The sequence below is a fragment of the Anopheles gambiae genome, chromosome 3 (genome assembly GCF_943734735.2).
Source record: "Anopheles gambiae chromosome 3, idAnoGambNW_F1_1, whole genome shotgun sequence".
Classification (NCBI taxonomy): domain Eukaryota; kingdom Metazoa; phylum Arthropoda; class Insecta; order Diptera; family Culicidae; genus Anopheles; species Anopheles gambiae.
In genome coordinates this window covers 43,130,770-43,157,102 of record NC_064602.1, presented here as the reverse complement: position 1 = coordinate 43,157,102, position 26,333 = coordinate 43,130,770, and the positions used below count along the sequence as shown (strand labels likewise).

The 26,333-nt window shown below is 42.1% G+C and overlaps 3 protein-coding genes across 6 annotated transcripts in view; 2 read left to right on the top strand and 1 right to left on the bottom strand.

Annotated features, from left to right (window-relative positions):
• The first annotated feature begins 2,968 nt into the window (after nt 1–2,968).
• On the top strand, nt 2,969–12,219 carry LOC1279209 (cGMP-dependent protein kinase, isozyme 1). 3 transcript variants are annotated; one of them, XM_061657023.1, is made up of 10 exons: nt 2,982–3,721; nt 5,904–6,063; nt 6,163–6,944; nt 7,011–7,736; nt 7,820–8,058; nt 8,150–8,247; nt 8,433–8,643; nt 10,886–11,117; nt 11,201–11,550; nt 11,671–12,219. In XM_061657023.1, the coding sequence occupies exons 1-10, from the start codon at nt 3,638–3,640 to the stop codon at nt 11,831–11,833; spliced, it is 3,045 nt and encodes a 1,014-aa protein (XP_061513007.1). In that variant the 5' UTR covers nt 2,982–3,637; the 3' UTR covers nt 11,834–12,219. The 3 variants fall into 3 exon arrangements, with proteins under 3 accessions (XP_061513006.1, XP_061513007.1, XP_061513008.1); XM_061657024.1 differs by having other exon boundaries at nt 2,983–3,721; nt 6,166–6,944; XM_061657022.1 differs by having other exon boundaries at nt 2,969–3,721; nt 5,904–6,944.
• A 3,877-nt stretch (nt 12,220–16,096) lies between these two features.
• The window catches only part of LOC3292069 (uncharacterized), a 202,709-nt gene continuing 192,472 nt past the window's right edge, over nt 16,097–26,333 (top strand). Inside the window, exon 1 of one of the 2 annotated variants that reach the window (XM_061655321.1) lies at nt 16,097–17,446. The gene's annotated coding sequence lies outside the window, so the exon portion shown is untranslated. Of the gene's footprint in view, nt 17,819–26,333 lie in introns of both variants that reach the window. The other variant, XM_061655320.1, reaches the window with a different exon arrangement.
• LOC133392728 (uncharacterized) overlaps nt 23,590–26,333 on the bottom strand; it is a 33,321-nt gene continuing 30,577 nt past the window's right edge. Inside the window, exon 2 of the mRNA XM_061653586.1 lies at nt 23,590–23,634. Within this exon, the coding sequence (XP_061509570.1) occupies nt 23,590–23,634 (45 nt within the window). The remainder of the gene's footprint in view (nt 23,635–26,333) is intronic.

Genomic DNA, 26,333 nt, shown 5'->3' with positions numbered 1-26,333 from the left:
ACGAGTGTAATAAATGTACCACTAAAGCGAACTTTTACGCATAACTCGAGAGTCGTCAGGAAAAAAATAGGAAACGTTAAGAAAAACGTTAGCATACAGTCGTCTAAAAGAACCAAGCCACTGCCATTATGCAGCGTCGAGAGAGCAATACAGGGAACCAAGTTCCAAGAACCAGACGTATCGGATTGGGTCATCGTTTATAAATTGCATTCTGATTTACGATCTTCAGACGGTGCTGTTTGAGACAGGAAAGAAGAATGATTCTACAAGGAGAAAAGCATTGAAACATATACACCAGCTCGTTATGATGCGAACTTTTGAACGAGATGAACAATTCACCAAAGTATCGATATCGATGTCTTCACAGGTACTGTGTTCCGTAGCAATTGTGCTGGAGAAGAAACACTTAGATGTGATGAAAATAGTTCGATATTGATAAGGTAAGAATGAGGTCACCCAAATGGAACTTTTCAAAAATGTCTGCCAGTTCGAAAAGACCGGTAAAGCTAATGTGCACTTACTGCTAAAGTTGGCGCTGATTTGGTGCATTTTACGATTTTATAGCATTTCTCTATCGGTATTTGCCGACATCGGACATAAGGTTTTATTACTTGCACTTAGTTTTTGTGCACGCAAGCCATACACAAAATCCATATTTTTTCTAAGGAACTATGACGAGACAATTTTTTTTGAATTACAATCAATGAGTTTTGTGTTGAGCGATAAAAATCCAATTTATAACTCTTTTAAAGTCATGAATTTAATTCAAGTGATTCTTGAAACTACTTAATACTCTGATTGATATACTTAACTTAACTTCTACCATACTAACGCTCTCCGATCGTACCAATGACGGAGTAAATGCTTTCAACCAATTAGCTTGATTAGAAACCATCATCAACACTAACCTTATCAGCATGCGACTAGATCTTACTGCAGTGCTTGAACATAATGTACTGAACTTATATTTCGCTTGTCTTGGTTTGCAATCCATGTGCAGATAAAATAAATAACGAGTGCGCTGATGAGAAATTGATAAAGCCGCCTTGAGTTTAAACGTAACTTGTAGAATCGGGTTGGTGGCTGGAAAGATAAGCCTAACAAGAGAAGCTAGCCTTTGCACCCCCATGAAACGCACCAATTCTGCAAAATATATTTGTATTATGTATTTGAGTTTGTTATTATCATAATATTTTATATAAATTTTTTATATAAAATCGGTTTAGACACACTGTATTTCAATCGATGATAGTCTAATGCATGTAGTGTATTCAATACTATGTTATCACCCCTTTATTCATACACTCCGCTAAACCATTGCGAGATAATCTTCAACAACGGAGAGAGACAGGACATTGATTCACCTGCCACTTAATGCACGAGATAATCACTTGGGCGATTTCAAGTGCCACTGGCGGACAGCGATTAAACGTTATGAATATATGTCAATCGATGAACAAACTCAGTAACTCAGTACCGTTGAGTGCAAAGTGCAAATCAGCCAGAAAAATTTCCCCAGCTACATAAATTCACTGAAACCTGACAGTGTTTATGTTCACAATTATTGTTAGATTGTATGGAAACAAAAAAAAAAAAAAAGAAAAAGTTGTGTTTTATTCGGTGGAAGCCTAATGCTTCTCCTGCGCGGTGTAATTATCGGTGGCGTTGGCGTCACTCAAGGAATGCAGCCAAAAAGATCGCATCAAAGGGGGTGTTTCTGTAACAGTGTTGTTTTATTTTTCGTCACCTAGCGAGTGATACAAAAAAAGAAGAAAGAAAACGACGCTCACACTGGCTACTAGTGTTGGTGAACCGGTGAACCATAACCGTGTTGTAGCGGGATGAATTTAATTTCTTTAAAATCAAACGATTGTTTACAAGCGCCCCGCAATGTGTGTTGGTTCGATAAGGGCCCGCACGATCTTACCCGTTGTTATCGGGCGGTTAGTGTGTTGATAAGAATGGCGGGTTCTTTTTTCTGTCTCTACCTCACGCACACACAAACACATACAAACAGAGGCATCGGACACAGTTATGCATCGAAGGCCAATGGTATACACGAGGGGAGAGAGGTTATAGTTGTTGTTGTTGCTGTTGTGTGAGCGGGGAAGGGGAACTCCCGGGAAGATGGCACTATGGAAAGAGTTTCAGCGCAACCGGTGTGGGTAGGGGCTGTAAGGTGATACAGTCGACATCAAAGAAGCTCGGCAAACACATTGTCAACAGCAGCTTCGAACTACCGTCACACATGGTCAATCGACTGCAACCGTTGTTGTTTGCTTGTTTGCAATAGAACCGGTTTACGAAGAAATCGTAAGTTTAGAAGATGAGAGTTTTGCATCAAACATATGATTTATGAAGTGAATTTTCGAAAGAGAATGCTGATTTTAATTGTGAAACTACATTGTTATGCTGTAATTGTATCTTCAACTCCCATTTTCATCTGCTAGATAAAATTGACTTATTTATTTTTAAGTCGATCTTCTATTTCCTTGGACTCTATTTCTAAGTTCTTTAAGTTTGAATTTAAAAATGAGCATGTCATTGAAATTTTGAAATGTTTTGCCACATTTAGCTTTTTGTTGTAAACATTTGAACTGCTTTTCCAATACATTTCGTACCGTATTTTGCCTTTCAAATAGCATAAATATTAAATACACAAAGTGAACTACTTCCCATTGGACCATTTCCCCCGTCGTACCACTTGGTACGCTTCATTGGACACGATGTAACGACGACACCAATACTTTCCTCCCAAGACGTTCTATGGCAAGACGAAACGAGAAGAAACGCGACGTGTAGATAAAGCTATCTTATGCATGGCAGTGGCATAGTAGATGACAACACTGCCCGGTTCGGTAGCCCTCGCTCGCTTCCCGTCGTCTTGCCTTTTTTCCCTAGCGCCTTTCTTTATCGATAGATGAAGGGTGGTGGAATTTAAAAGAATGAAGACACTTGTGTGTGAATGGTGCCGCAGCAAACGGGTGTTGGAGGCAGGTGTGATCACAGCTATCAGAAAGTAGCCGAGTGTTGGGGGCGGGCGGACGTGGTATGCGATGATTGTGTTGTGTTAGTAAGTAATTGGTTTCTAATAATTAGCTACTTTCGGCCCGCGGCTCAGTACGATTCGAACGGCGGTAAGATTCGGTCGGTTTGGTGTCGGGACCAAGGAAGTTCAAGTGAATTAACAGAGTGGCTCGATCGATAAGCTTGAGGAAAAAGAAACCCGTAGTGTAGATTGTCATGCAAGTGTGTTTATAGCAAGGCTTTTGTGTGTCGGTTCAACTCTTGAAAGAATGAAAGTGCCTTATTAGCCTAAGCTACTGCTGTGACACGTCTTACTGATATTGACGACGACGACGAGTGTGCCGACAACGACGAGTGCATCCGGTCAGAAACAATCAATCCAATTGAACGAAAGCATTCGAACGTGGCAGTAGTGACGGTGGTGCAACATCCGACGAAATGAAAAGTGTGTCAGATTTTCTTAATGTTACTTATACTGGCCAGTTGCTGTTAAAGCCATTCCAAGTTTAGTTAATTGTGAGATGAAACTCTTTGCTTAAGTGATCGAAATACCTGCAGACAACGGCGCAGAAGCATTCCAACTTTAGTTAAATTATCTGTGTTATAGGCAATGGCGTGCTTTGCAAAGCTCTTCGGTAGAAAGCACGGTTCGTTCAACTTGCCCGATGCTGGCACAGGTGATGGAGAAGTTGTGGTGAGTATTTAGCTTGCTTGGTTTGGGGTAAAAATAGGCCTTACATCCCTTTTCTTGTCTGGAACTCCGCGGCACTGCCGGAACTTTGATTCATTCCGGTTTTCGGTAGACACCGAATCGTGTTAGCAGTGGCGGTGGCGAAATGATGGTGTTTTGCTCTTATCACACTTGCTGCGGGTACAAGCCGCAATCAGGGCGTCTTGGTGCCCGCCGTTTCGTGCTATTCCGACCCATTCCACCCAGCAATGTTTAGATGATTGTTGCGGCATGAGTAAGTCATACTGAAACAACACACGAAGGCAAGGGTTCAAATTTTGGGAATATATGTGCTTGAAAGCCACTACCCGAGGGGTTGTGTTTTTCGTAGAATGCTCTACCGGAATATAGAATTGGGTCAGAGGAAAATGTAGATTTACTGTCTGGAACATGGACAGCTGTGTACTTATCGAATTAAATATTTAAAAGCGATAAAACTACAAACTTTACTGCGACAACGATTACACTCGGGAGATATTCACTTGTGTGCTGTTAAAGCGAAGTAGGGAGTGATTTTCAACAACAGTTTACTACAGTCTTAATTTTGTATGTGACTGATTTTTCATAAATCTCAATATTTTAAAACAACAAAACATGTCTTCCGCACAAATAGCATTGTAATCACACGGTAGATGTCACATCTGATCGATTACAATCAGGCGAACGGTATGAAATGATTTTTATTTTTTTTCCATCTTTATCAATCTATTAAGGCCAATAAGTATGTTTCTGGAGGACGTTCACTGCTGTGGCAGTGATTGGGCAAATTTATTTTTGGAGCATGTCACTGAACCATTTTGAAGTAACTCATTACAACTGACGACAACGAATCTTTACATTTACGTTAGGTGTGACAATGACAGATAAAACATGGCGAATGCAATGAGGTCAATTAGTTCTTGGTGATACACATTTCAAACGTTGATGCATGGCGTAAGTTTGAATTTATTTCATTAGAAACATGAAATTTTACCTAAAATAAAGAAAATTTTTATGAGAAAAATTCAGTAGATTGTACAATCCATATTCAATAGTTCAACACTTTTTAGTTGAACTCTCGGTAGTTGGCTGACTGATCTATTAAAAAGCATGTGTTTGTATGGAAAACCGTGTTTTGATAAATTCACAAAAATACATGGACATGGAGGAAAAAAATTAGAATTTTATAAAATGGAAAAAATAGCCAACTAAAAAGTACATTATCAATAGTTGGCAGGCGATTGCAGTTCTACCAGTGAGTTCAGATTGTAGAAAACTATTTTGCTAACTTGCTGTCGCTAAATATTATTTCAAAACGTAGTTTTTTCTTTGACGCTACTTCTAGACAACTAACACATTTTCCGCGACACATTTTGGCCATACTTTCATTTTATCAATCATTATCGATTTTAACACGAAAAAATGTTATATAACAATCGCAACGTCTCATGATCCAACCTTTTAAAGATTCCAAATACAAATTGTACCAAAAGAAATGTGATTTATTTTTGACTTGTGTATATTTAACTAGAAACATGATAAATTAGTGACTAATTTTGATACGCCTTTCATTCAAACGTTCAAAAATTGTCAGCGCCAAGTTGTATCAGTATTAAGTATTTATTAAGTTGCTCATCGGGCATAGAAAAAATCTGAATAAATTAAATGTTTACAAGTATGAAAATAGCGCGTTTCTTCATTAAAAAAGGAAGAGACTTAAAATTTTAAAATTTTTAACGAAAAATTCAAGTTGTGAAGCCCCGTTTCCTACTATTACTCGCTGTTACTTCTGAGAACATGCGAGCGACTTAAGTTGACCGCTTATCACAATGCTATGGGAGATAGTTTGTTTGTGCAACACTTCAATCAATCTATTTTAGGATTAGCTGAGATATGTCAGGTACATGGCCGGCAGTGTGACAAGCCCTTTTCTTTGAAAGCTTCCTCTCGCATCTTAAATTATCTGATGGAAGACAGCGTGATAAGTGGGTGTTGCGTGGACGCGTTTCTGTAGTAAAACGAACACCCTCTTTACCGACCGGAACGCAACCCAGTGTAGGGTCTGGTTTATGACTTTCAATAAAGCCGTGCTTTGTCCACACGCTAACTAAATGGGATGAGCTGTAAAGTGAGTGACTGGATTTCTCTTCCCCCTCTCACCCAACAGGCTACACGTGTAACACGGCGGCTTTACGATGAGGAGCTCAATCAAACGGTACCGCCCGTGAGTCGAATCAATGGACAAATTGGATTGGAAAAGCTACCGCCACCATCATCACCGCCACAGTCGACCACCGTGGTCTCAACGGTGGTGAAATCAAATGAACGTGAGTCGGGGCTGGGATCGTTGGACGAACGATTAAACATTACAGGCAACGCTACGGCAAACGACACTAATCGCGAGCTCCCCGATCCTATCGGTCCAGCAGAGGAATCGTGGCGCGTGCAGGGACCGACCGCAGTGGTACCACCGGCAGCTCCGACAATCGAACGGCGAGCATCGAGGCCACGCGACTCGGAAAAGGCCAAAATAAGTTGCAGTTCTCGGGAAACATCAACCATCGAACCACCAACCAAGCAGGGTCAGGAGCAGCTGCTAAAGGATCTGCTACAGAACAAGATCCTACACATGTTGGCCATCCAATCTAAAGGATACAGTCAGCTATCGAAAAGCGAACGGGCAACGCTGGTTCGGCTGGAAGAAGAAATACAAGAGCTGCAAAAGAAGAGCAAAGCTCCGGAGAAGCCGCAACAACTACCGCAGCCCACCAATGAGCCAAAGAAGACAGAGCAAGATCGTCGCAATAGTGCCAACTCGTACGAAACGAATCTCCCACCACTGACAATGCCATCGGTAATCGAGCAGTCTGTTACAAAAGCTGACAACCGTACTGAAGAGCCCCTGCAGGATGGCGAAATGTCCGACTACGATGTGATCCCGGGACAGAAACCAAACGATGAAGTCGTCCCGGAAGCACCCAGTTCGGAGGATGACAGATCGACGGTATTGCCACCAGATTTACCGCCTCGATTGAGCAGGGTTAACAACGTGGAAGAAGCGGACGATACCTCGCAGGATGAGGAACCGACACCGCCGAAGTTGCCACCACCAAGAAGTCAGCTGGAACAGAACCTTGCCGTAGATGAGATGTTGAGTAGATCGCTGCAGGAAACGATCATTCGACAGAGTGCTCGGGAAGACGAAAAGGTAGTTTTTTTTGGCAAGTATTTAGGTAAGAGTGTGTCGTATAACAAGCAATTCTATTTCTTCCAGGAAATACCTTTACCAACGGCCCCACCACCATCACGAGAGCCTCCGCCAATTCCTTCATCCGATCAACAAACGATAGACAATGATCCACAAACAACAACCCCACCACGTAAGGAAATGCTGCGCAAGGTGTCTTCCCAACGGTCGCTCATTGAGGAGCTGGACAGTAAAATCGGCACGCTGAAGAAGACCCGCAAACAGGGCGTAGTGTCGGACAAGACCGATCTGAAGGAATCGAAGGACATTGTCATCCCAACGCACCCGAAGAGCCCGGACACGGAGCTCCTAATCAAGACCGCCATCGTAGCGAACGACTTCCTCAACAACATGATGGACGAGGAACGGTTACAGGCCGTAACGGCGGCCATGAGTTCGATGACGTTCCCACCAAACAGCTACATCATCAAGGAGGGTGACATTGGGGCGCACTTCTTCGTCTCGGAAGAAGGCACATACGAGGTCGTGGTGGACAATAAGGTTATTAAGTCGTTTGGCCGTGGCGTTGTGTTTGGTGAGCTGGCGATCCTCTACAAAGCGAAACGATTTGCCTCGATCCGCGTGACGACGGGAGCGCGCGTTTGGTTGCTGGAGCGCAAGGTCTTCCAGAAGATCATGATGAAGAGTGGTCGGAAGGAGCGGGAAGAAAACGTACGCTTCCTAAGCACGGTATCGGTATTGAAGGATTTGGAGATTGAGAAGCTGCACAAAATATCGGACCTCTTGAAGCGGGTAAGAAGCACCTATGTCTTGTTATGGCTTTTGGATTTGGGACATGTTCGAGTAACTTGATTACGGGGTGCAATGTTTCGCAGGAGTTCTATGCCACCGGTTCGACCATCATCCAGCAGGGAGATCCGGGAGACAAATTCTACATCATACGTGGCGGTAGCGTAAACGTCATCAAAACTGACAAAAAGGGCAACGACCGTCTGGTCGGAACGCTGCAGCGTGGTGCATACTTCGGTGAGCAGGCCCTCCTCCACGAGGACCGTCGTCTGGCCAGCATTATTGCAAACCCACCGGGAACCGAGTGTCTGACGCTGAACCGCATGTAGGTGTTGACCGGGCGCTCACTGGTTGCTACGGTGACCGCAAATGTTTCGTAGCTGATTGTGTGCTGTTTGTTTTGTTTGTTTCTGCAGTGCATTCAACGAGTTCCTGGGCGGATTGGAGAAGCTGCGTGAGGTGAAACTCTCCGACACGATACCACGCAGCTCGACGATGACAAATATTGTCTCAGGTGAGATGTCTTCGAATGGAGGTGCCAGGGAGCGTTGTACAAGGTGTGGTGGTGTGAGCATGTACCTCTTTGCTCACCACTGACAGCTGTGACGCTCCACTCCTGACGCTTGCTGTACTTGTTGCAACTCTCTCCCTTACTGACTTTTCATTTACACCTTTTCACCCACACCCTTCACCCACCAGAGTACGACCATATCCAGTTGCACGATCTGACCTACATCGGAACGCTTGGCATCGGTGGTTTCGGGCGGGTGGAGCTGGTCCAGTACAAAAACCACCAAACCTTTGCCCTCAAATATCTGAAAAAGATCGAAATGGTACGGCAGCAGCAGCAGGAGCACGCCTACAGCGAAAAGGACATCATGCTAAGCTGCAACAGTCCGTTCATCGTACGGTAAGGACTTGTCGGCTTTTAGGGCCGCGTCGATCGTGTTGCTTGTTGTTTGGGTTTTGTTTTGTCCCGTCGTTTACGCCACCAGTTCTCGAATGGCAACCATCCGATACGTGTTCGACAAACCGTATCGGGTTTTGGCATCGGTTTTGTGATGATTCTGTACACTGTGGATAGCCCAACTCATCCTCCCGGTTTGTGGTGCTTGCGGTGTCCGATTTGAATTCACGCGGTCCAACGATTAGGGCCAGTAGTGCGAGCAAGGTTTTGTTTGGTGCTTTTGCACCATGTAAAAGTAAACCCCAAGCGGTGGCAGGGAACGCGAACGGGATATGGTTGGTTTGCCAGAATACGGCAAAAATCCGCGGGTCTCGCTGGTAGAGGGTGATGCTTTGATCAGGGACATACCCGTTGAACAATAACAACAACGGAAACGCTGGTATGGCAGCTCACGAATGTCGGGGATGGGTAACACTTGGGATTGAATTACGAGCTTGTGAAAAGCGATTGAACCTTGTCCAATCCCTTCAAGCATTGCCCGATTGAAACCGATACACCGATGTGCGATTGCGAGAATCAAATGAATCTCTCGCACCGTATAGCTTTTTCCCCTTTTTTTGGGACAATATTGGATTGCCCGATTGCTTCCGGGTGGTTGAATCGAGCACGGAAATATTTGATGTCTCGCGGTTTGTTAGTGATTCAAGCTTAAGGATATCTCTTTACGCTGGAATACCGCAGGTACATTTCAGGACTGACTATTGTGTGTGTGGGTGAATTTACAATGCTGTAATGAAGCAACGTTTGTAACCCGATATGGTTTTCTTTTTCTAGCTGAATGGACACGTATTTTCAATGAAGTGTGTAGTGTGCAACTTTTTTGTTGTACTACTTTGTAGTACTTCACTGCAGTGAAAAAATCGATTGATATTGTCATCGTATTTTTTCTTATTTAGCTTATGCATTGACACATAGTGCATTGACATAATACCTTCGTTAAGCTATGTATCAATGCATAAGCTAGTTGTCGGAGGGCATAATCAGAAAAAAAACGAGCTTTTCAAAGAAATAAAACTGAAGTGAAAGAAGTAAAAGCGAACTACAATGCGTTAAAAACGCATTACAATTGTTTTTAATTTTGCACAGAAAGTTCAATTGATGATAGGCATAGGACTGTAACATAATTATTGAAATTTGAAAAAAAAAATTCAATAGATCGATAGCTGGAAATTTTTTTTTTTTTAAAGAAATAGAAGAAAAAAGCACTGCAAAAGCAAAATATTCTCTTGGATAGTAGTATACACTTATATATACACATTTGGTTTTGTTGGACGTTCTCACAAACAAAACCAATTTCTTCTGCTATTATTTTGTTCCGATTTTGTTAAATATTACAACTTCTTCTTCTTTTTGGCACAACAGCCGCTACCGGTCAAGGCCTGCCTGTACCCACTTGTGAAGTGGGCTTGGCTTTCAGTGACTTATTGCTACCATAGCAGGATAGTCAGTCCTACGTATGGGGGCACGGTCTATTCGGGGCTTGAACCCATGATGGGCATGTTATTAAGTCATGCAAGTTGACGACTGTACCACCAGACCGGCGCTAAAAAAAATATTACAACTAGTGTTTTCCTATTAAATTTACTGTTGATGTATATTTCTTACCATTCAAGTCAAAACCTGAATTATTTATTTATTTATTTATTTATTGTTCAGTAGGGACGGTCCGGCCGTATTACTTACAAACGAAGTCTGAAAGCTAACGTAATTCTAACTTTATGAAATTCAATCCAATAATTTAGGCTAGTGAAGATTTCCTTCCACAAGATATCAAAAACTTCTATTGTATTAGATTTACATAAAAAAGTACATTTTTGTTTAAGTTTAAGGCTTTTAAACGAAATTTTCATTGCTCTAAAAATTGTTTTAAATTCCATAGACCGTAGACCCATTGCCCAACGTTCACAATGGTGTTCCTTGAAAACACATAACGTAATAAGTTACGTGTTTTTTAATTCCAGCTTCATTGGGTAGCTTAAAATCACTTATGATACCTATAAAAAGAGCTTTACACTTTTCCACTCGACTACGTATTTAATTATCTTCCAGCATAATACCCTTTAGGCAGCTCTGTATCATTCGACAGTGGTGCAACAACATACTTTTCTCCCACTACACGACAACCTAAAGAGCTTAATTTTGAATGTATCTTTTTTCCACCCGCCAACCTTGATTTCAACCCCAGCCTGTATAAAACCTACCGTGACAAGAAGTATCTCTACTTCCTGATGGAGGCCTGTCTCGGCGGTGACGTCTGGACCGTGCTGCAGAAGAGTAAGTTCTTCGACGAGCGCACCGCTCGCTTCATAACGGGCTGTGTCGTCGAAGCGTTCGAGTATCTGCACAGCCGGAACATGATCTACCGTGACTTGAAGCCGGAAAATCTAATGCTGGACGAGAAGGGCTACATCAAGCTGGTAAGTACAACACTGCTCTCCCAGTGCCGCGCCGGTTCGGAAAGTACTGAACTCTCTGCTCGGTACGGTTGTGAATTTTGCAGGTTGACTTTGGGTTTGCCAAGCGCATCGGACCGAACCAGAAGACGTGGACGTTCGCCGGTACGCCAGAGTACGTGTCGCCGGAAATCATCCTCAACAAGGGTCACGACCGGGCCGTCGACTACTGGGCGCTGGGTGTGCTGATTCACGAGCTGCTGGTCGGGAAGCCACCGTTCCGGGGCAAGAATCACATGAAGACGTACAATGCCATCCTGCGCGGTATTGACATCATTGAGCTACCGTCCCGCGTACCCAAGAAGGCACAGGTGCTGATTAAGCGCCTCTGCCGACAGACGGCGGCCGAACGGCTGGGGTACGGCAAGAACGGTATAGCCGACATTAAGAACCATCCGTAAGTGTGCTCGATGTTGCAGTGTTGCTGTGATGTTGAGCGCAGCTGTGCATTTGTTTGATTTTCCCTTGTTATATTAACACACACACAAAAACGCTCACTTACTTCCATTTTTTCTAGCTGGTTCGGGAGCTTCGAGTGGCAAAAGTTGAAGGAACGAACGATGCCAGCGCCTCTCATACGTCCCATCGTTTCCGATATTGATTTGTCGAACTTTGACGAGTACCCGAAGGATCAGGACGAACCGCCAGACGAAACGTCGGGATGGGATATTAATTTTTAATTTACTCGCATTAAGCAAACAAAGAAAGAAAGAAAGAGACAAAGAGAGAGAGAGAGAGAGAGAGAAAGAGAGAGAGAGAGAGAGAGAAAGAGAGATAGCAAGCGGCAAACGTCAGCAAACATCCACCAGCCCAGTTCCCACAGTTTGGTTTGCACGAATTAATTTGCACAGTAAGCCATCCGCAATGAACGTTAATCAGTTTCATGTTTTTCCTTTCCCCTCAAGTTCAGCCACTCTCGCTTCTGGGATTGTGTTCGGCCGTGTTCTATTGCGTTAATATTTTCACGATTGTTTGTAGAATGGCAGTCCACCACCAGTGAGCAGCTGCACGAAAACGTGATATTCGTTGCAGGGTATTAACAATAAAATTGGATCTTAAATACGCACACTTCATCGTCATGCGTTTTTCATTTGCTGATTGATTTCATGTCTTTTTTTTGTTATGCGTTCATATATCAAACAAGCTTACACCAACGCCTGGTACCGTAATAGCTTGTGTACAGAAGAGATCGTGTTGATCAGCATTCATAATAGGGTACCGGGTAAAAAAGGTGATCCTTTGCAATAGCATTCAGCAACATCGAGCGGAGATAAAGCAAATCCCAGACCCCATTATGAAACGTAATTAAATTGGACGAGGTGAGGATTCCGAGGGAGTTGCCTTTTTTATCCGAATCATGATCTAATGAGGGTTTAAATAACATACAGCGAAAGTGTGCGTCAGTCTTAAATATCCTCATTTTAGTTTTATCTTCAACCCCATTTTACGATGATCTCAAAAGCGTATTCATTAGAGCGCTACCTTAAACCCTTGTCTTCGGTTCACCATCGTCCCAGTGGTTAATTTGCAATTCCACCGGTAACTTATATGGGTTTGTCGCTGAATTTTTAATTGCCCTCTTTGCGTCTACGAGTAATGAGGAAAAAAAGAGGAGTCAGATCGTGTCATTAACCGCAGCAAACTAAGCACGTTGCTCGCAATTGCGCCACCAACACCGACCAACTAAGTCAATCCGATTAACACCGTAATGAATCATTATCATGTTGGTCACAAGGCGGTGTGCAGTGTTAGAATGTGGCGGCCGTTGTTAGGTTTTTGCTGTTGACTGATATCAGACACCGCTGCTTTTGGTGGCAAATTTCGTTTCGCTTGTTTGTTGCACTCACTAATGCAATTGCATATCATTATGTACGACGAAAGGCATGCGGGGGTTAAGCGAAGGAAAAAAACATAGTCCCACAGTGAAGCGAGAGGCGACAATGTTTTTATCACACATTCTGGAATGGTAAAGTGATTTTGTTATCACTCGACGGAAATAATATTTCACTTTCCGCTATCCGTGCGCATCGACTGCATCAAGCGGAGCATGAGGATAAGTTTTTCTTTGCGCTTCTCACTCGCTTCAAGCTTGCCTGTTTGCATTGAAACGCTTCTTTCACGTAGTTGAAAATTCTGCTCACTTTGGTGCAAGCAGCAGTAGCAGCAGCAAGTGAAGATTAAATTTAGCTGACGTGTCATACATCAGCCACATCCTGAGCGTTGCTGGCACTCGCGGGGAGCGACGCCGGGAGACAATTCTGCAAGTTCATTATGGTTACCTTGGCTGGATTTGGGACCGAGACAGACGACTGCAACGTTTTACGATGTCGTTTGGTCTCGGATGCCGCTGCACATTGCTCACTGGCACTCGCGTTAGGGCAGATGAAATCACGGGAAAAATGATTGCTCGCCCGTACCGTAGCACCGCACTGTTTATCTTTAATAGTTTTATGTTTCTTTTGAACGTTTTAAGACCGAATGCAGTTTTAATGATTGTTATGTTGGTTGTGAATGGCCACAAATAAGCGGTTGGACGGAGATGTGATTGTAATTTTATGTGCAAAATAAAATGTTCAAGATACGGGAATGATGCGACTTTTTCTTTTAACGATAAGATTTTCTACCTCTCTAGAAGAGATTCCGGTCTCGTGGTACATTCGTCAACTCGTACGACTTAACAACATGGCCGTTATGGGTTCAAGCCATAAATGGACCGTGCCGCCATACGTTGGACTGACTATCCTGCTATGGGGGGTTATCCAAAAGTCACTGAAAGCTAACCCCACAAGTGGTACAGGCAGGCCTTGACCGAAAACGGTTGTTGAGCTAAAAGAAGAGAAAAGATTCAGTTATATTTCAGCATGCAATGTGTAAAAAATCAAACACTGCTGTTGAAGTAATTCTTGCAAGAATCCGTAGCGATGAAATGTAAAATAATTTGTTAAAATAATTTAATTTGTGAATCAATTAAATCAATTAATATCTGATATTAATCAGTCAATTATCAAAGTCAAAATGTTATTCAAACTCTTCAACAATTGATTCAACAAGCATTGAAACATATTTAAATGATGAATGTTTATTCACGATTCTCGGAATGTTTTATTTTTAATGTTTATTTCAAATGTTTTACTGGAAAAAACAACTATGTAATGCAATAAGAAATAAACAATATTGAACGAAAGATTTTCCATGAATTTGTTGACCTTTGGTTTTAAAAGTTGATGAGTTTGAAAAATAGAAAACCGCTCCATTCTTATGAAATTGTTGCTGAGTTAGAAAAGAATAAAAATCTTGCTATCTAAAAGTGAATTTAATAAAAAAAGCCCGGAATACAAGAATTACCACTGCATGATTATCCATGATTAGCAAACATAAAAATCCATATATTTAATCATTAGACATATTTTCCCAATTGAAAATGCTTCATCAGAACCGTTTACAGATAATGAAGTTTTGTAATCGATTTAATAATTTTACCACAATAGCAACATAAACTGATTATTCCGTTTGTTCATAGCCTTTTTACATTCGATTGTCTAGAAATTGCAAAACGCTATGCGGTTCCCGTGTCACGGTCAGTCACCGACTGCATTAACGGTTGGAATAGAAAACAAAACAAAACCGTCAGCCTTTTGCTGCATTCACCGCATTCCCCACACATGGGCCCCGCAACGGGTGGTCGACCGAATTGTGCTCAAGGCCAACAATTCACGGGCGAACGCATCCGCTCTTTCGGTGCCAACCGGAAACGCCGTGTCCGGGGTCAGGTGCACCCAAACTCCGACCAGATGAAGGTTCGTTCTCACACCAAAAGCTCACCCAGGAGCATGGTTCATCTGTAACCGTATGGGTCATCCCATCGTCCTGGTGAGCGTGAGTTCATTGTTGATGTTGCTGATTTTTGCCTTCGCTTTCTAGTTTACTGGGACAGTCGTTGTATCGGGCAGTGGGCAATGAAGTTGGTGAAATGCTCGGGCCAAGTACGCAGCCGTGGCCGAACATGTGAGCAGACACGATTCCCTTATGGTGGAGAACGAGCCCGGTTTCGGTCAGGTTGTGATTTCATTCAAGAGAAAATCTAGCAAAGCATCACTAACGCCGTGATAGTTGGTGCTAACCGTTGTGGAATGTTCTTCGTTGGGTTCGAAGATAATTTATGATTATGTGAACATTTTTACTAACATCAAATATCTGATTTATGGTTTAAGACAACAAGATTACTTATGCTGTAAATTTATGCAACTATAAATAGAATTTTAAAATTTACAATCACTTTCAACACACTTTATAAAACAAAGAGTATTATATCGAAAAGCAGAATTAGAATTGATTCAACAAAATTGAATTAGCTTAAGGTTGAAAATAGCGTAAATCACTTTACGAAATTAAAATTTAGACTAAATAGCAAAATAAATAAAAAAACATGAAAAGAGTACGTGAAAAGATACAAAACAAATGGAATAAAATATAAAGCATAAACAATTCCCAATCCTTTAAGACACAACATCTCTCAAAATTTTATTGATTTTTAATTCTTCAATTTTTATATAAGTAACACGTTGTTGGATACTTCATATTTTTTTAAAGGCATTATATACTCCAATTTAAAACGCTTCTTGTAAAAATGTTACTACATATTCTAAATTGCATTTGTTCGTTTCATAAATAAAATATACTATTTTGCCGTTTACTTTCCCTTTCTGGTTATTACAAACACACACTCCACGCTACCGACTGATAAGAAATTCATTCCCCTGGAACGATGATTTGTTTCGCAAAATGAACAATCCCGCGCTGGTTGGAGATGCTGTTCATCCGGACATCGTTCGGTTCGTGTGCAGGCGAGCCGAGGATCTCGTGCCCGGTCCATCCTTCGGCTTCGGCTCGCTGGCAAGCGCTGAACACGCTCGCCGGAAGGCGATGATAATCATCCTAAGCATCCGTCACTGCGGGCGCTCACCGTATGGACCAGTTTCATCTCGCTGGGCGACGGAACCGGGTCGAGTCCTAGCGTGTGCGAGCACAAACCCGCGTATCGCGCGAACGTGAACGGCTGAAAGTAACCGAAAGTGCGAATCGAACGGACGAACAAACGGGCGAACGGTTCTCGTAAAACCGGTTAACACGTTTTGCAGGGCGTTTTCCCCATTGTGTTTTGCGTGAGTGTGTGTATGTGTGGATTGAAAAAATCAAGCAAAAACGCGACGTGATTTAAAAGAATTAAAGTGATGTGTGTTCATATTATTTCTGTGTCAAATTGATTCGTGCTTTGAATCCCTCAAAATAAGGAAAGTAAAGTGTTGTGCGATATTTGTAAGCCCATCGCGTTAAAGAGCAAGTAATAGAGGGCTGTAGGGATATGCAAACAGGATACTGCAGTTGCTCTCGCCAGGATTACCAGCTGATTCATGGTCGACCGGCATTGGGTGCTGCGGGTTTGACTGCAGACAAAAATCATCAATTTAAATTTTGTAGCTTATCTCAGCGCAATCAGATTACGGGAACGGTGGGGGGCGAAGGATAAAAGTCCAGTGCGTTAAAATCATATCCCGTGAAAAAGGGACCCAAACCGAAAATAGCTTACGTCCTTTCCCTGGTTCAACCACGTGAGTGTAGGGGATTGTATGAGAAGGTGTGTGGATGCGTGTGTGTATGTGTTTGTGGGAACTGGGCTAGAAACTGGAGCCATCTATAAAGTAAGCCTACTTCCCGAAAAGCCAGCCCCAGAACGGTAAGCACAGATTGGGCGCACTGTGCGTATGTGTGGCACACATAGGTGAAATCTTTCCATCAACCAAAAAAAACAAGGAGAATTCTACGGAGTCGTCTTTCTGTCTTTGCCACCAGATGGTGGAGGTGAAGCTGGTGGAGCTGAAGCTACAAAGAAGAAAACACAGCGTACACTGGGTGCTTTCCTGGAAAAACAGTCCCGCTACCTCCCGGAAAGTGAGCCGCAGAACGGAAACGACAAAAATTTAAATTCGTCCCAACGCACTCTTCGCAACCGGAAGCGCACGACGGTACGACCGGGAGCCCCTTAGTGTGTTTGCCTTGGGGTGTGCTGTAATTGTAAGATTGACAGTGTGAGCCAAACCGTGCGCTCTCTGTGTGCTGCAGTGTGTTCGTGTGAACGTGTGTGCTAGCACATAAGCGTGTGCCATTGTGTGAGTGTGTTTGATTTTCAGTTTATTTAGTGTGTTGAAAGCTCTGCCAACGTAGCAGACCGGGGAAGTTTGCCAACGGCTTCGAAAAAAAAAGAGAAAAAAAGCGAAAGCACGTGGTGAAAAAAGGTGAGGAGAGGTTTTTCAGCTTAATTTGTGCCAAATCAAAATATAAATAGTATAGTTTGTCCAACAAAATGTGTGCTAGTGAATTTGATACTACAGCGCACAATACATAAGATGCGTGAAGAGCGTAATTAAAGTGGCACAAGTTAGTTTGACCAACTGGCAATTTCTGTCAATGCTGCTCATTAAACCGCTCATAAAAGTTGAGCGTTAGCAGAGTGTCACTCCGAGAAAGTGGTGCCACAAGTGCCATTTCCAGCAAGTGGTGATAGTGGTGCAGTTGAGTGTTGGAGACAGTACACGGCGGGCAAACGGATGCTGTAGCAGCAGAGGAGCAGCAGTTCATCAACGCCACATCCAGCGGGCAGGAATAATGTAAATAATAGATTCTTATGCTAATGAGAGTTTCTTCTGACTCTTTGTCACTCTTCCCCGCTTATCCTATCCCACTAAGAGTGGAGCGGAAAATCCTTAATTTTCCGTACGTTATGGCGTTCCGCAAGAACATCGGTGCCGTTGGTTAATTGCTGTAAAGCACGCACCGTGAAGCAATGGGTCGCGGTGTTAATTGGATTTAAAGTTGGACATTAACAAGGCCCTCCCGCCGGTCGGAACGAATAGTGAAGCTGTATTCGCAAGAAGCCGTGTGTAATGGGGTGCAATTTATCAGCCACATCTTTTAGGGCGGATTGCAATTTAATTTACCTTCGACAACGCTCGAAGTCGGTGGGAGCTTGGGTTTCACCACATGGGACCGATTGGATTGGTAATTGTTAGGGTGGCAGTGGGTGGAAATTGTCGACCACGGGGATTTTGATAAATTGTCTGTGGTTAGTTTGGTCTACAGTGTGTCTCGAGCCAAATGCAACCGCAGAGGAAGTAAAATTATGGAAAGATATGTGATATTTCAGAACCATTTTGGTCTATGAAAAAAAAAAATTAAGGAAAATCTGGAAAAACTATACGTAGTGGTTTTAAAATATCCAGCTTCACAGGATATTATAATTTCATATAATGTAAATGTCTAGTTATCGTGCAACATGTTAAACGTTAACTTTAAGCCATAGATGGTTTGACGAATTCTCTTCATAAAAAATCAATTAAAAACGAGAAGGGTAAACTTACGAATAGTGGTGGAATTTGTAGTGGTACAGATATATCTCCAAAAATTTAAAAAATAAAATATATTTCCGTTCATACAATGTCACATGTCATAAAACAAAGGATTTTCCGGTCGATACGAAACATAATGAAACCACTTAACTTCTAAAACATTTGTAAAAGCCCAGAGATCATGTCATACGCATAATATAATAACATAATTACGAAAAACAGATAAAAAAAATTAGAATCTTTAATTGCAAAGATAAGTTTACCTGGTATTTTATTTAACTGTATAAACGTTTTAAATGTTAAATATGGCCAGTTGTTTCCTCACAGAAACATGTTTGATTATCTTCAGTACAAACGCAATGAATATTGAATAGAAATGGTATGTCATACTAACACTTCTCAGCAAACGAAATGTACAAGATTGTCTGTGTACGTTTTAAATGGAAATGGAATTGCATTTATCTTCGATTCCCATTTTTACAACTCGTTTAGTATGCCAAGAAACATACGGCTGCTCTGACATGACACAAACATGACAGGCGCATTTGAGCAATGCAATTTATTTGTTGACAATTTTATGAAAGAGAGCTGACGTACATACTTTGATTTCTAGACCCAGAATGAAAATGAAAGCAAAATAACTTTTATCACACCCCAAATCAGAAAAACTCGTTCCCGTTGTAGTAACAATCATGTTTTAATTCAAACACACAATGCTAACTTACAACCACTTTTTTGTAATGCTTCTCTGGTACGTGAAAGAGTGCAATGATGTGTAATTTAAAAAAAGATTGCCTTTTCTACTTTTTTGCTGCCTCAGTAAGACAACCAATATTGGAAGCAGACATCAGAGAGAAAATCATACAAAAACTCAATACAATCTGCTTCGGAAACGTTTATTCAAATGAAGCATTAAGGGAATCGCAGGAAATGGAAATTGCACAGCACCCGGGTAAAATAAAATAAAAATACAAACCGTTCCAAATAACATGCCTGCACATAACCGACGCACTACGCTCATAAAACCAGCCCATAAGCATGTGCCAGTATTACACCCAAATTCTCACCAAAAAGAAAGCGAACGGACAGCAAAAAAGAAAAGAAAAAAAAACATTAAACCCTCGCCCAGCCAAAAAGCTCAATGAGGCGTACGCATATAAAGCATTTGGCAATCATTTGCCTTTCAGCGCAACCAGTGCGAAATGGTGCCTTGAGGGTGCGTTGTGCCGTATGGCGGCGAGTGGTGTGAAGGAAATTTAATTCCCATCATTAAACTCAACCGCCCTGGTACGCCCGACTTGCTTAAACGCAGTGTACCGTTCCCGAGGACGGGAAACCATAGAAAGTCATCGAAGGCATGTCAAAATTTTGGTTCATTTTCCACGAATAAGAAAAAAACGCAGTCCCCTCCCCGTTTTTTCGATGGCTTCATTTTGCTCTTGTACCTAATTCGCTTTATGATCGTGTGTACTTGGAAAACCCGGGAATGGAATGCGCTTTGTGTGTGTGTATTTTTTTTCTCCGTTGGCTGTTGGAGTTGAAAATTTCAAGCTATTTTGCTACTTCTTGGCCGAGAGAGAATAAAAAGAGTTTTCCCGAACTCGTTTGGCAAGGGTGTAAGGCACGGCAAGAAAAATCTGTAAAATTCTCATCATTGAAGTAATTTGTATATTTATGGCGGGTTATAATGGGCGATGGTTTGGAAGCAAAAAAAAAAAGACAGGAAAAAGAGAGAAGTAATACAGCTCCAACTTGTGGTATAAAGTCCAAAAAGTAAAAGGATAAGGATTTTTGAATTTGCTTTTTTGTCTTGCTGGAATAAATTCTATTATTTTTTGCTCCGTTTAAGCGTTTCTGGTCGTTGTAGTAATTGCTAGAAAAGCTAATGCATTTGAGGGTGCTCCATTTTTTTCTGCTTAAAACGTTTCCACAAATATATTTCAATCCAAAATTGCACACCGAACGCTTCTTAGTGGCAGACTTCTTTTTACCATTACCGCCAATTGGAAGAGGAGTTGTCGTCACAGCCGGTGCCGTGCCAGCCATGCCCATTCAAACCGAAGACGTTGTGTTCCACAGGGAAGCATAAAATCTCATTTATGAGCCCCATTAAAACACTTCAACACCACCAACCAACCATCTCGTGCCCGGCACAAGCATAGCGATGCTTGTTCTCGCTTGTTTTGTGGAATCGAATCGAACGATATTTGTGTCCTTTTTTGCGCACCACAGCGGGTGCAAAAAAACAAAAACACCAAGCATGGCTCCAGCGCGGAAGTGACGATGAGCTAGAAGAAACAGCTGCCAGCCACAATCGCGCCGGGGGGTGGGGGGGGGGGGCGTGAGGCAGGGAAAAGGGCTACAGCAAATTTCGCCCAACCTTGGTAGCAAAAGTTTCATAACGAGTCAATTAAAACGGCTAACGATCGGTTACCACAACGGCACCTCAGTTCGATGGTGGCCTCTGTCGTGTTGCGCCTCGTCCTGCGTTCCCGAACGGAACGGTCCGAAAAGTATTTCTAACTGCTCTTCGGACCTTCAAAGATGAAGGTATTGGCTGCCAGCCCAAATGCAGGCTATCATTCAATCGTATGAAAAACTGCTCCACCATTTCTCCAAGATACTACCGAACCTATAGTCGGTTTGATTGGATGGTAAGATTTGAAGGCGAAGAGAAGTTTTGAAAAATGTTTCCTAAAGTGCCCTGTTCCTGCTTTTTTGTTATTGCTGGGCTGTAGCTTTCAGCGGGAAAAGAAAGCCATGCTTGACAAATCTACTTCCTGTTGGTGTGCTTTCGCCTTATCGGTTCGACATCACTTTCATCATCATCATCGTGAGAAAACGATAGCATCACCGAGGTTGGGTATCGTCGAAAGACTTTAATTCTTCTTCTTTCCTGTATTTTCCCATTCTTCCCGAGACGATATCTCTCAAACCGGTTCCACCAGCAAACTGTCCTTTTTGGAAAAGTGTATGCGTGGGCAGAAGTTCACCTTTTACCAGCTCCACAGCATGACCAGTCAGGGCTGGTGTGTAGTTCGACTTTACCGTTCAAGCGTTCACTTTGACTGCTCATTTCGGTGCCACTTTTATCGGCTTTATCGGTGGTGAAAGTTGTCCTGGGAGTCGTATAGACCGGGGAACGATTTCCGATCAGATTTCATCGAAGCACTCTCACTCACGCGCAGTGTGTTAGCAATTTTCTTTACCCGTTGTGTTTGCTTCACACAAACGTGTCTTAGCTATCTTAGCTATTAAAGTCGGAGCGCTTTAGGTGAATCGGTTTTCGGGATGGTAGGGACGGACACAACAGCAGGAAGCTTGAACGGATTGAAACAGCAGCACACGGGCTGCTTTTTTCGGAACACGAAATGGCGAGACAAATTGCCTATTATCGCTGCCGGGATAATCGTGGTACGATTTATTTTGATCCATGATCCGTGACCGGTACAGGATTGATGATGTGATAGGTTGATGCTGTTTCGGTCGGCGAAGACATGACCCAGTTCAATTATTGTGACGGTTTGAATTGTGTACAGTATGCTTTAACCTTTACATGCTGCTACTATGTTTAGTTTAGTTACAGTTGTAAAGATGTTAGCTCATTAAAGTTACTTTTCTAGATATTTTTAGATAGTTATTCACAAGCAATCAATTCACTCAAATTCTTTAAAAGTATTTGTATTTTCAATCATAGTCTAATAAGCAAATTTCTATAAAAAAATATAATTTTGATTATACATCTCCAGCATAAGCGTGGGTAAGGCAATCTAGAGTGAAATATTGCATAACATTTGACAATTCTTCTTGTGGTTTGCGTGCACAAAGGCGTCAAAGGCACATTTACATCCAGAAACCAAAGTAATGTTTACATCTGTTTTATTACCGAATTAAATTTACTAGAATCAAGTTAAAGCTTTGAAATTTATTAAATTAAATCCCATACATCTCTAACCACTTTAACATGTATTGTTGAAGGACCTCTTTGCATTTTCAATCACAAAAGGAAGAGCGAAAAAACTGCAATCAATCAATCATATGTCTGTATAGAAATCCGGAGTGTGCGCAAGTTTTGAAAGCTTTTGACGTACTTCTATGGGTTCTGTGTTTGTGTGTGAGTGCGGTTAACCAATTGCCTTGCCCATCCAATTCACCGACGCATCACACCTAACCGAAGCCGTCTCACACCAGCCTTTATGGCACTCTGACAACGTAATCGCTCATCGGTACACTTTGCCTTTTCGCCACAGTTTGTGCGTACACTGCCACTCCAAAAAAGGAAACCTGAAAAGTGCTTCCGGAAAACCGAAACTCATCCAACCAAAATAAAAAATAAAACCGAAGCATCATTCCCAACCGCAGTGTCGGAAAAAAGGGAAGAGCAGTTTCCGGGACTAAATGCGAGTATGTTTGTGAAAATGAACGTGTGAGCTTTTAAGCAGATAATTTACGTGATAGATGAAACGATATAACGCCATTTCAAACCACCCTCCCCTCGTTTTACCATCATTCAAAAGGCAGCTGTTAAATTATACCGGAATTTACGCACGTTTTTTCGCGGTCCAACTTTTCCGGGCCACTCGGGGTGTGCTAATCCTTTTGCCGGGAAAATCAGTTCGGTAAGTTGTAAGCCACCCAGGGCACACTGGAATGAGAAGAAAAAGCTTCTTCATGGGCTTAAATAATTGCCCCAGTACTATGAGAGCTGAACGCGTCCACCAACCCCAAATCAAAGCATCCACGCCCTATCCACGGGCCGTGGGTGTTTGCTGGGCCACGCTTAGCAGACACGATTGAAAGGCTGACAGGTGTCAGAGGCTCACCCACATACTGACCCACTTCTCCTCGCTGTTTTGCTTTGCCAATCTGTTTGCGGCGTTTTGTGAATGATTTTCTTCGCAGCAAATGTTCGTGTGAGAGTTTTTCCACCGGTGCCAAGTAACAGTGAACGATTTTGCCTACCACCTCATTTACTGAGATCCCCGGCACTAATCAGGCTTCCCAACACTGATTACCGCACAGATTACGTCACTTCACTTTTCACGCTTCACGCGCGTCTTGAAGAGAGGTACCTGATTCTATGGGAGCGAAAGAAAAGGAGAACGTAATAAAAAAGAAGGGATTCTCATGAACGCATGCTGCCGCCTGTTCGTCGAAGTTTGGTTAAGCGGTGTAAGCTTTCGAGAAGCTTTCTTGTCAATCGCAGACATACTGGCGCGTAGGCGTATTCTACACGAAAGGGTGCTTAATTAGGTGCTTCCTAGAAAGACGGGTTTGCAAAACCTGCCAAACCAGTCCAGCCCGTAGCTGTAAATGTGCGTTGACTGATTCAGTCCTTCGGTGGAAGGGTTTTCGACACACTAACCGAATTACATTTCAACATAGCAGATAGTTAAAATATACTTGCGTATTGGGATTGAGCGATCACGAGCAATGATTTGAGTGGAGGTTATTTTTGTATTAAATCAAATTTAATCAACAGGAAAAATGATAGGTAAAAAGGATGTTTAAAATTACGAAATTAATTAATTAAAAATTAAGAAATTAATTTTTAAAGTCGTAACTTATGTTTATGCTACCTGGTAAAGGAACTTGTCTAGAACAAAGACAGTAATTGGCATGTGATCTAATACTAGAATTACCAGGGGAACAGAAACAAAGATAGTCATGATAGTCACGACTTATTCTAAACATAAAAAAATAATAAAAAAAATAAAAAAATCGCTTCTGATTGTTCGGAATATTGTCTGCGACTGCGAAATAAACAAGGATATGATTGGCATTAGTACTGGGACAGTGAAATTTATAAAGACTAAAGCTTTAGCTGCTAATTTATTAACCATAACTACAGTAACTGAAACATAGCGTAAAGACAAACGACAGTGGCTAGAACAGAGCATAACATTATATACAAAAAAAAAATAAAGACAAACTAATTACCTAAACTATGGTAACTAGGACAATGATCAGCGTTTTTATAGCTCTTTCTGCCGTATGACCAGGATCGTGTCCATTTCGCATATGTTTTTGGGTTCCATCCTGTCAAATTTTTAAACCGAATTACAATTACTAAAATTACAAAAGAAACGACAATTATTTCACACAAGTTATAACGAAAAGAGAACGCTAAGCACATTTACCTTAACCACTTGAACCAGAACATCATGCACCCGACAAATAAACTATAAGACATTGCCCTTACTCTTTTACCAGACAGAATCATTGCTCCCTGGCATCAGAAGCATCTGGTTCAGTTCACCCCAGAAACACATGCCAACTAAGCGTGGGAAAGCTTGTTCCCGTAGGTCGTGAGGTTCTCGAGAAATTTAATTGAATAATTTTGTAGATTACAGCACATTTTCACAGCGTCGGTAAAGGTTCAACGTCCTCTCGCGTTCTCGGCAAGATCGTTCCTGTTCGAGCTGGGCGGGCACAGCCACTGTCCAATTGAAATAAAAAGTTAAAGTCTTCCAATATAAGCTAGCATAAATTGCAACCATAATGCTTCAAAAAAGCTCACCCATCGCAAAAAAAGGGAATGGAAGCAGCAGCACTGTACTTTGATCCTTTTTACCACCGCCCTTCCGTCAACACTCCACAGACAGAACACCGAAAAGTGTGTGTGTGTGTGTGTGTGTGTGTGTGTGTGTGTGTGTGTGTGTGTGTGTGTGTGTGTGTATGTGCATATGAAGCGAAACGAACAAACATGAAAAAATTCCATCATATCCAGAGAGATGATTCCAAAAGTCGTTTTATTCCATCACCATCTTTTCCTTGGTGTACCACTTTTTTATACAGTACGACAGAAGCGTCTGTGAAACGGTTTTTCCTTTCGCCTGCCTTCTGGCTGTGTAAAATAGAGCAACCTTTGGGCGCATTGCTTCTCAATAAACGAGGGAAAAGTTTCACCATTTTCTTGCGGGATGCGACCAGTTCCCACATTTCCCCTTGCGACCGTTGCGTTAAACTTTTGTATGTTTTACTTCTCGTGCTTTTGAATGTATCTAAATATGTATCCTTACGGTGCGTCCGAAAAAGCAACCACCGTGTGAGAATGAGATCAATTTTTGGAAGGTTTTGAGAAAATTCCAACGGTCAACTTTCGCACATAACATCGGGTGGGACGAGAACGAGGTGGTGATGGGAAGGAAAGCTTAGTCATCCGGGGTAATGGACGGCTGAGGAAACATGAATCGCCGGAAGACAAGAATTGGCAAACTGAATTAGGTGGATTATTCTTTTGAATTGGAGTTTACTAGTCCTTTTTCTTACATCAAGTTTTGTCTCATTTTGAATTTGGTCGCCACTGAGTGCCGGTGGACATCGATTAGTTAAATCATCGACCCATCGGTGAAGTCTTTGGTAGGGTCGTAGATGTAATCGTGTTAGAAGGTTGAAAAAAGCTTCAGGGATTGAGACTCATTAGATAAATCCACCCCAAAATTGGATAGAATAGCACAAAGTTGTCGTCAGCGAATGCAGCTGCCTTATAACCGTCTTACTCTACCAAGTAACGGTCTCAATACGACATACAATTGCTCTTGGCCTTACTCGATTTATGTTAATGCATGCGGAAAAAGGAATGATGTGGTAGAAAGTACGTTAAGTAAGCGAATGCTTCATTCGCTTTTACCGTATTTCACTGCCAGCGCTAACATACGCTTAAGTTTCTTCTCAGTGTCTTATTTAATCCGTGAACCCGGCAGCGTGTAACGTAACCTCCTCTCACAACTCCCCGACGGTAAAATGAAAGAGAACGAATAAAATATGAATTTTA